The 11118-nt window shown below is 48.3% G+C and overlaps 1 protein-coding gene across 1 annotated transcript; it reads right to left on the bottom strand.

Annotated features, from left to right (window-relative positions):
• Window positions 1-9106: 9106 nt before the first annotated feature.
• On the bottom strand, window positions 9107-10728 carry LOC103601291 (cystatin-C-like; the record flags this gene model as incomplete). The annotated part of the gene is made up of 2 exons (XM_008585678.1): window positions 9107-9453; window positions 10594-10728. Coding segments are annotated over 2 exons (219 nt in total), but the record flags the coding sequence as incomplete, so codon positions are not given.
• Between the last annotated feature and the right edge of the window lie 390 nt (window positions 10729-11118).

The raw sequence follows: 11118 nt of genomic DNA, 5'->3' as shown, positions 1-11118 counted from the left end.
AGAGTTTATCCGTGTAACACACACTTCCCCCCGTTTATGCTGAAGCATTGTGAAGTTCATTATCACACTGACCAACACTGTCCAAAGGAAATATAATATAAGTTGTGTATGTAATTTCAAATTTTCTAGGAGCTACATTACCAAAAGTAAAAAGAATTAGGTGAAGATAATTTTAATAATATGTTATCTAATCCAATATATCCAAAATATTGTTTTAATGTGTAATCAATATAAAAACTACTAAGACACCCTTTCTTTTGTACCAAATTTATCTTGATTCAGATGATAAATTTTCAACAGTTAAATTGAAATATAGGCCTACAAAATCAAAAAGTTGTGTTTAACAAATTTTAAACTATTTAAGTTTTAAAATTAAAGTTAAATAAAGTAAAAATTCAGTTTTTTAGTTGCACCAGCTACAATTCAAGCACACAGCAGCTGTGCGTAGACACAGAGCTTGTTCATCATCCCAGCATTCTGTTGGATGGCGCTGGCACAGACTGACGGTATGACGGCAGACAGTGCCATCTGTTTCTTTGCGTGGAGCCTCTGGCTAAGAATGTTCACATCCCCTCCTGAGGTTGCTCAGGTTTCCTATGCAGTTGGTTATTAGTCTGTATCTGATTCTCTTCTCTCTACATCCAAGTGAAACTCTCCAACCAGAGGTTGGGTATGGCATTTGAGCTAGATGTGGAATTAGGATTCATCTGAAAGGACATGTTTACTAAATTTTTAGAACCAAATAAGGACTCTGAGGGAGAAGGCAAAAAAAGAAAAGCAGAGGGTGGAGGACATTAGGAACAGAAGAGAAGGGAGAATGGAAAAAGAGGAAAAGTGCTCAGAAGAGGAGCCGAGGGCTTAACTACGGTAGGGTGTTGAATTTATAGGCTGAGGAATTATCTGCCTGAATATTTTTAAAACACCATTAAAATATTAAGGAAAAGATAAGGAACAGGAACTTTAGGGAACTAGGAAAAAGTGTTGTGGTTATTCACGTGGAAACAGCATGTGTACTGTACTTCTCTGTTGAGCTGTCTTGTCCTAGCCAAAGCGAACTCTGGGTATAAAATAAAACACACAGGATCCCTGAGAGTTTTGGTGAACCCATGCCGCAAGAGGGAGTTTCTTATGTGAAATGGGTAAACAAAAGGATGGCTAAATCTACCTGGAATGCCAGGTCTGTGTGTTCCACACCTGATCTACCCTGCCAGTGACTTTTGCTTGACTGGTTCCCACCATTTCCCTTTGGGTGCCGGCTCACACCTCCAAAACTTCCTGAAACTACTCCCCTCCTGCCCCCTATTTCTTTGTGGTGTAATGTCTCCTGCCTTCCAAGCCAGGTGAAGAGTCTCACCTGCCAGGGAGCCACCATCAGTGCCAGCAGTGCAATGCCTCCAGAAAAGCCCTGCAGCGTGGTGTGGGTTGCTCGTGTTCACATGAGGTGCTCACATAACTGGCCAAACCAAAGGGAGCCGCATCCCCTCCTGAGCAGAGAGCTGTATCAAGTGGAGCCTACCTTGATGAGCGGGAGTAACTCCTGCCCGCAGCCTCTGGAGTTCGAACCAGGAAATTCTGAACTTTCCATAATGCTGTTAAAAATAAGAACAAGAGATTTATTTTATTTACTAAAGAGTAAATTCTGTATACGTATTGCTCTCTGCTGTTCACCAGAAACAAGGATTTATTTTATTAGTGAGATAACCCCCAAATACTATACCTCCTCAGGAATGAGTGGTTTAGAAATTCTCTCTCTCTCTGGTACACCCCCACCCCCAACAGACATACATAAAGAAGGAACAAAACTATTAAAAAGTGGTATATCTTTTGCTCACGTGCAAGACGGAAGTTTAAGTTCTTCACTTATCTTGCACAAGGCTCTGTGACCACATTTCCCAGTTATTGGTGACTGTGTCCCCTGGGCTGCACAGCTCCCTTCTGAGCTCTGCTCTGTGCTGCTGGCAGCCGCATTCCTGCCAGCTGCTGCCTGTTGGTCTCTACCAAGAAGTGGTGCGGAGGGGGTGGGAGGCTGGAAGAGGGGCACAGATCCCAAGTAAATGGATCCAGCTCAGGTAAGAACAGGAAGATGTTTCATGGAGGCAGACACTCCCTCCTTGATTCTAAAATCCCGTATATACTCGATGGTGTATTTTGTGCTCACATAAGCTCAAATCTGTTTGATGTAATGGACAGTGAAATCTGACTTACAGAATANTCTCCTGCCTTCCAAGCCAGGTGAAGAGTCTCACCTGCCAGGGAGCCACCATCAGTGCCAGGAGTGCAACGCCTCCAGAAAAGCCCTGCAGCGTGGTGTGGGTTGCTCGTGTTCACATGAGGTGCTTACATACCAAAGAGCCGCATCCCCTCCTGAGCAGAGAGCTGTATCAAGTGGAGCCTACCTTGATGAGCGGGAGTAACTCCTGCTCCAGCCCTAAGGCTGGCCTGCCCGCAGCCTCTGGAGTTCGAACCAGGAAATTCTGAACTTTCCATAATGCTGTTAAAAATAAGAACAAGAGATTTATTTTATTTACTAAAGAGTAAACTCTGTATACGTATTGCTCTCTGCTGTTCACCAGAAACAAGGATTTATTTTATTAGTGAGATAATAACCCCCAAATACTATACCTCCTCAGGAATGAGTGGTTTAGAAATTCTCTCTCTCTCTGGTACACCCCCACCCCCAACAGACATACATAAAGAGGGAACAAAACTATTAAAAAGTGGTATATCTTTTGCTCACGTGCAAGACGGAAGTTTAAGTTCTTCACTTATCTTGCACAAGGCTCTGTGACCACATTTCCCAGTTATTGGTGACTGTGTCCCCTGGGCTGCACAGCTCCCTTCTGAGCTCTGCTCTGTGCTGCTGGCAGCCGCATTCCTGCCAGCTGCTGCCTGTTGGGCTCTACCAAGAAGTGGTGCGGAGGGGGTGGGAGGCTGGAAGAGGGGCACAGATCCCAAGTAAATGGATCCAGCTCAGGTAAGAACAGGAAGATGTTTCATGGAGGCAGACACTCCCTCCTTGATTCTAAAATCCCGTATATACTCGATGGTGTATTTTGTGCTCACATAAGCTCAAATCTGTTTGATGTAATGGACAGTGAAATCTGACTTACAGAATACAGAAGCCACCTCCTTTTTTTGTTCACATGAGTGACAGTTGGGTCCCCCCTGCTCACTCTCTTTTCTTTAACAGTAGAACCCTGGAGCTGTGATTTGGACACGACCGTCCACCCAGAGGCCAGTTCCCAGCCCCTCAGCAGCTGCATGCAGCCAAGTAAGGAATGTTTGCCAGAGGAAATGTGAGCAGAAGGATGTGGAAATGAGGCTCCTGAGCTCCTCCGGCTGTCACCTGCTCTCATTATAAAGAAAATTTGTGCTCTTCTCAGAGATGTCACTGCAAAGCTAACGGCCAGGAAGGTGACAGAAGGGGCTCGTGCTTGGAACATTCTGTTCCTAAGAATCAGATTTCCTGGGGAAATTAGGCTGGAACAGGAGAGTTTTGGAAAACATGCTTCAGTTCAGCTTTCAAAACAAGAACAGAGGGAAAATAAAAACAAATGATGAGAAAACCACAGCGATGGTTAATTTTGTGTGTCCACTTGGTGAGGCTATGGTGCCCAGTTGTTTGGTCAAACGCTAGTCTGGGTGTTGCTGTGAAGGTGTCTTGTGGAGGAAGTTAACATATATAATCAGTTGACTTTAAGTAAAGGAGATTACCCCTGATAATGTGAGTGAAACTCATCCAATTAATTGAAGGCCTTAAGAGAAAAACTGAGGTTTCCAAGAGAAGAAGGAATTCTGCTTTAGACTGTAACATAAAAATTCCTCCTGCCTGTCAAATTCCGGATTCGCCAAGCCATATATATAAAAGTCTTGTATATATACACACACACATACATAAATCTCTGTATATAGATGATCTCTTAATATACATGCACATAATATGTATACATTATACATTTTACATACTTTATGTATAATGTGTATATATGTATACATATAAATAATACAGATCCTATTGGCTTTCCTCTCTCCGTGTGTGTGTGTGTGTGTGCGCGCCTGTGTGTGTGCGCGCCTGTGTGTGTGTGCACACGCTATTGGTTCTGTTTCTCTGGTTCTGCTTCCAAACCCTGACTGATAGATACACTGGCTAATTCAGCAGCAGGAGAGAGACCTCCCTGTGAATTTAAGGACCTGGACCAATGAGACCAATGCCAAGTACAATGTGGCTCAGAAGGCAAGGACAGGGAAATGGGGACCCACCATGATCCAATTTGTCTTTGAGGCACTAAAAAGTTGGGAGACACCTAAGCTGCTCCTGAATTAGAAATAGTGACTGGGGCCAAAGGCATCTCACTGATGAATGAGAGATTAGCCTCAGAGGATGCACTGGAATGACAGCTCTGGGGTGGGGGGACAGGTAGGATCCGTGACACCACTCAGGGAGGGGCAGCCTCCTAGGGCAGCATGAAGAGGACCTACAGTAAGAACAGTTGAGGGTTTGCCTCCTACAACTGTTGCAGTCTCCTGGGGCGTGTGCCTGGGTGGGGCCTGTGAATCAGCACCTATTCAGGTGATTCTGATGTGCAGCCAGGAGTGAGGACCATAGGCGTGACCAGGTGAGATCATCCAGCCCACTTCACCTGCCTGAAATCACCAAAGCTCTACTGGGGTTCTCTATAACTAGGAACTGTAATGCCAAGGGGAGAGAGCAGATATGGGTAATTAAGAGAGAATCTGCTCCTCATTTCAGCTACCACTGTGTTCACGGCTTCTCAGTTTACTGTGTGTTCGACCAACGGCATCAGACAGTACAGCGGCATAAAACAAGAAGCAATGGAGAGGTTCCAGACAGGGTCAGTGCTTCTCTCTCTCTGCATCTGTTAGTGAGGCTCTTGGCCTAGCCCAAGGTCACTCCTGCTATCAAGGATAAGCCAGCTCCCTTCTGCATCTGAAGGCAGCAATGGGTGCAAACTCCCAGACCTCTAAGTGCCTACAGATAATGGGCATATACAAGAAAAAGAACCAAAATCAATAGTTTTCTTATCAGCCATGACTGTTTGGAGATACAATGGGGAAATATTCCCGATAAGAATATAAAATATCCAGAAATAAATTTCACAGGAAATACGAAAGATGCATAAAAAGTTACTTACTCTACTGAAGGGCAGAATGGAAGCATGAACACATTGCAAGACACACGGTATCCTAAAAGGACAAGCTCAAGTAAGACATGCTGTCAAGTTTTTCCTCAAATTGAAATATAAATGTAATGTAGTCCTGGCTCAAACACAATACTTCTTCTTTTTTTTTTTTTTTTTGGTCCTTTTTGAGACCAGCTGTACTGCGCTCAGCCAGTGAGCGCTGTGAGAGCACCGGTCATCCCTATACAGGATCCGAACCCGCGGCGGGAGTGCTGCTGCGCTCCCAGCACTGCACTCTCCCGAGTGCACCATGGGCTCGGCCCAATACTTCTACTTTTGAAGCTGAGAAAATAATTCAATTTGAAAGAATAAATACATTTAAAAAACAAAATCTAGGGGGAAAAAATAGAGAATGGTCATTACCTAAAAGATGTAACAACTTCATATGTAAAATAGAGCAGTTGGCAAAAATTTAAAAAGGAATCAGCTAGATTTGGGACTGAGATCCAGAATCTGACCTATGAAGCTATGGGAATTTGCTATAGGATCAAGATGGCTTTTTGAACCAGATTTTGTAAATCTCACAGAAAAATAAATGGGTAATAACATCGTTTGAAAACCTTAAGTTAGTGTATTAGAACATTTTGTGTTGTTATAACAGAATACCTGAGACTGGATAATTTATAAAGAACAGGTATCTCTAGCTCATGATTCTGGGACAGCTGCATCTGGCATAGGCCTCAAGATGCTTCTACTCATGGCAGAAAGCAGCAGGCAGCTGTTGGGTATGAGCAGATCACATGGCAAGAGGAAGCAAGAGAGAGAGGGGGAGGAGGGAGGTGCCAGGGTCTTTTAAACAACCACCTCTCATGGGAACTAACAGAGTGAGATTTCACTCACTACCCCCACCCCCCAGGAAGAGCATTAATCCATTCATGAGGGATCCGCCCCCATGACTCAAACAGCTCCCAGCACTGCCACATTGGGGATCAGATTTCCACATGAGTTTGTGGGGGCAACATGCCCAAACTCAATCAGTTAAACTCATATGTAACCACACAAAAATAAATTCTACTAACATTTTGATTGGATAATATGTATTCATGAAACACTTTTTTTTTGGGGGGGGGGTGTTGGTGTCTGGCCAGTAAAGGGAACTGAACCCGTGATCTGGGGGTTATAAGGCTGTGCTCTAACTAACCGAGCTAACCAGCCAGCCCTCATGCAACAAATTTTATGGCAGCACCGTGTGCTATGCACTGTTTTAGCAATATTAATATATTTAATTCTCATCACTCCCATGAGTAAAGAACTATCACTGTCCCCATTTTACAGATGAGACAAATGAGGCTTGGACTGGAAGGAGCTTGCCCAGGTCACACACCAAGTGGAATTCACTCCCAGGAGGTCCCACTGTAGGGTCCCTGGGCTTCACACCTTCGATGGGCATACACACGCACAGGCATGCCCCCGATACCATTGCTGGGTAACAAGTTGATGGAGTTAGGATGTGTTGTCCCCTCCAAAACTCATGTGAAAATTTGATCTCCAATGTGGCAGTGTTGGAAACTGATTGAGTCATGGGGGCGGATCCCTCATGAATGGATTAATGCTCTCCCTGGGGGAGGAGGGATTAATGAGTGAGTTCTCGCTCTATTAGTTCCCATGAGAGCTCGTTGCTTAAAAAGACCCTGGCACCTCCTCTCTCTCTCTTACTTCTCTCTCTTGCTTCCTCTCGCCATGTGATCTGCTTGTACCCGCCGGCTGCTGGCTCAAAATTTCATGGGTGAGGAATTCAGGAGGGCACAGCTGGGCATTTCTCCCTTGGGGTCTCTGTGTGGTTGCAGTTGGATGACAGCTGGTGCTGCAGTCACCTGACAGCCCAAATTGTACTGGACAGTCAAGTAGCCACTCACCTTGCTGGCAGTGATGCTGGCTTCAGCAGGGAGCTCAGCTGGGGCTGTCACCTGGAGCGCCTCCTCATGGCCTCCCTAGCATGGAGGTCTTGGGGGAGGTGAACTCCTAACATGGAAAGTGGCTTTGCCCAGGGCGAGGGTCCAAGAGGAAGGCACGGGGGCCTTTCCTGACACAGCCTCAGAAGACCCTGTCTCACTTCCTCTGTAGTTTCTGGTTGATACCCCCACAAGCCCATCCAGAGTCAAGAGGTGGGGGCACAGACCCCACAGCTCAACACAGGAATGCCAAAGAATTCCGGGGCCATGTTTTAAAACCACCACGATACATAATCAGATCAATGAAAAAATATTTGCTGAGCCAGGCACTGCACTAAATCTACTTGTATGGGTGATTTTACATGAAATATACTTTTACATTTAACTCTGAAAATGAATGAACATAAAAGTAAAACCATGCGGGTACGAGTTGCAGAGGCTGAGCTTCCTCCGCAGGACAGGCAGCTATGAGAGACTTCTCCAGGTCAGAGGCTTCTGGCTCACATGCCTCACCAAGAACATAGGGCTGGGGCACCCACAGGCCTGCTGGCTCCTGAGGGGGACCTCGGTGGCACCAGTCTGCATTCCTGTGGGACAGGAGGCCATGGGGTAGAGGCAGGGGAGGGGGCAGACACACAGGGAGGAAGTGTGGAGAGCCAAGGCCCAGCCCCAACCCCTACCCTCCCCAAGGAAGACAGAACTGTGTCAGAAAAGGGACTGGTTTACACAAAATCAGCAGTTCACTGTGTGCCAGGATGGTGGATGCTTGTGTCAAAGGAGACCTTTCATTGGGGTAGAATCCTTGAGCACCTCCCCAGACCACTGCTCTGTTCACAGGCTGCTCTGCCCACAGCCCCTCCCTCCCACAGAAGAGCTGCCACCAGGTCCAGGCACTCACGGCAAGGTCACACCCCAGACCCAAGCGTCCCCAGCTCCTGGCCATCTGGAAGGCTTTTGTTAGATAAGAGTGAGGGCTCTGCCAGGATATGCAGATGGAAGGGGACACTCCTGCCCTCCCTCTAGGACCTTCTGGGCTCTGGCTTTGCTGGTGTGGCACATGGGCACTGGCCCTGGAGCTGTCTGGGTGGCTTCCCCTCTGTCACTTTGCCTGCAGTGTTCAGGGCACTGGACAAAAGAGCACCACGTATGCTGCTCTGGGCATGGAAGGCAGCTGAGAACACTGTCCAGCCCTGGCCGGAGTCTCCATCACCCTGCCATGGCAGCAGAGGGACAGAGCAGAAAGGACTGTGTGCAAATGCATTTCAGGATGGCAGCCTTCCTGTTCTGGGAAACTGAAATACCCTCTATTCCATGGAATGATGGTGACACTAAGGTGATATTCTTTATTAGTTAAAACTACTTTCTTAGAAAAAAAGAAGAAAGCTCACTGTGTGTCAGTCCTGTTTGTCTTTTAAATGTGACACCCTTACATGAAGCTCTACACAAGGACTAGTTTTGAATCACGTCCAGAGAAAGGGCTGGAGGGGTACCTGCGGCGGGGCACCGCGCAGGGCACACTTTCCCAGTGGGTCACAGGAGGTGGGATTTCCCTTCGTACTGTTCTGCGCATCTTTAATTCTGGCTGATCTTTTCCCCCGTCAGTTACACAGACACACATGTACAATGTCTTTGTTCCCAGGCGGTCTTAGAGTCTTTTGTGGAAAGAAGTAGACATAAATCATTATTTACAAGTATTTAGTCTCTAGGGAATATGACTTGTGAAAGTCAGTCCCTGGCATCTGATCAGCCCTGCAAACACGGATGAGACCTACTGCCCGGCAGAGCTCCCTGAGGGCTGACCCTGGGCTATGGACACCGTCCAGCCGCCTCCTTACTCCTCTCCCTTATCCACTCATCAGGAGCCGCTGCAGCTGAACGTCTGGGGTCCCAGCCCCTCCTGCTCCTTCCCCTGACAGGCGTGCTGCAGCCAGGACAGCTGTCCAGGACCAGCAGGGCAAGGAGCCACCCACGCCTCTTATGTGCACATTCCCACAACGGCAAACAGCACGGAAGGAACGATGCTACTTTTTTATTGAGGAGGGTGGAGCAGTGCTTATGCACCACGTGCCGGTGTATGTGACAGGCAGTGAGAAGGAAGGACCGGGGTAGAGCCACTTGGCTGCTCACAAATGCCTCAGGATACCATCTCTATTTGTCTCATGGTACTGGAGCATGGGAAGACTTCCACCAGGGTGCGGGCCACCAATCTAAGCATTGGGAGAATTACAAGGGGGCCGGGAAGAGGCAGTCAGGGTGGCCCAGCCTGGCACAGACTCTTAGGCATTCTGACAGCTGGATTTTGTCAGGGAGATTTTGCCCTCCCAGGGAACAGTGTAGATCTGGAAAGAGCAGAGCACCGTCTGCAAAGGAAGAAAGAGGAACAATCAGTGAGGGTGACAATTAAAAGGGAAGATGCCCAGAAGCCCAGCCAGGAGATGTCAGAGTGGGGGTGAGGAATGATGGAGCTGAAACACTCAGCCCCCACATCCCTACCAACTCCTAGAACACTGAGACAGACTCTGCAGTGACTGCTCTATTGCCCCTTCCACAACTTCAAATCCACCAGATGGCACTGCGTCCCCTGCTCTGGCCCCCAGGATTCCACACTGTCCTGACCCCAGCAGGGGCCTGTAGAAGCAGCCTGTGCAAGGCCCCGGGTGGAGGGCAGGGGGAGGCGGTTCACCACCCCAAGCTCCCGCCACCTCCAACGCCTGGGCCAGCCAGCACTGAGAAGGTCCAGAGGGAGGACCCCAGGGATGGGAAACTCCCCCTGAAAGAGGTAGGGTATGAGGAGGGGGAGACAAGGGGAATGCAGCTTTCCCCAAGCTGAGATCTCAAGAGAACCAGCCAAACCCATGCAGAAGCTGGTATTGGGGCAGCGGGGACAGCATCTGAGGGCTCTGGCCGCTTAGTGGCCTCAAATTCCCTGTAATCTGCTCAGCATGGCCGGGGCTATGGGCAGGTGGCAGGGCCAGGATTACGCAGAGCCCCTTCTCCCTCCCCAGCAACCACCCCTCCACCCAGCACTTCCTCCAGCCCAGCAGGTGTTGTTGTCCCAGTAACCAGTACCCCAATTCCCAAGCTAAACCCCCCTTAGCAATTCAAATTAATCATGTGCACACACAGCCCTCCCCATCCCATCCTACATGTGCACACATAGGCATTTACATTAACTCACATGCACCCCCACACTGCATGTGATCTATGCATGAACCTCCCCCCTCCCGCCACCCAGGCACATACCTGCATGCACACACACTCTCCTGCACTTCCCCATGCACCCACACACGTGCACACATACCCTCCCAGACACGCACAACTGTGCACGCACACCCCTCTGCCATGCACAATTGTACCCAGCCCACGTCAGGCACATACCCTCTTCAGTTGTGGCTGGTTATGGAAAGGACAGTTGGCTAAGTTGGACTGGGACTTGGTACATGTGGTTCGGCTGATCTTCACATCCAAGAAGTAGTTCACAGCCCACGTCAGGCACATACCCTCTTCAGTTGTGGCTGGTTATGGAAAGGACAGTTGGCCAAGTTGGACTGGGACTTGGTACATGTGGTTCGGCTGATCTTCACATCCAAGAAGTAGTTCACCCCAGCCACGATCTGTACACATGAGAGCAGGATTCACTCACAACATTCTTGGTCAATTTCATACAAGCGCAGCTGCTTTTCTGTTACTGAGTTATTGGCTTTGCCTAGGGACTTCTGCCTGTATTCATGAGCTGCCAAAACTATCGTCCACAACACACAAGCCAATCCTCCTCCTACAGAGTGGCAGAGGCACGCCCTGCAGCCCTGGCTTGCTACTTGTTTTCTTCTGAGCAGCTCCAACAAAGTGACTCATGCTGCCAAGTGGGAGGAGAAGCAGGAAAATGGAAGGTGGCAGCCAGGGACTAAAAACCCGCTAACTGGATTCCAGAATGGAAGGTGCAGCTCTGGGCAGCCAGCCAGGATAGAGGCAAATAAGCTGTCCCATGCCTCAGGAGCGCAGGGCAAGGTCTCAGCACAGAGTGA

Source organism: Galeopterus variegatus, unplaced genomic scaffold, assembly GCF_000696425.1.
Source record: "Galeopterus variegatus unplaced genomic scaffold, G_variegatus-3.0.2 Scaffold3667, whole genome shotgun sequence".
Taxonomy (NCBI): domain Eukaryota; kingdom Metazoa; phylum Chordata; class Mammalia; order Dermoptera; family Cynocephalidae; genus Galeopterus; species Galeopterus variegatus.
This window is presented reverse-complemented; position numbering and strand designations above follow the sequence as displayed.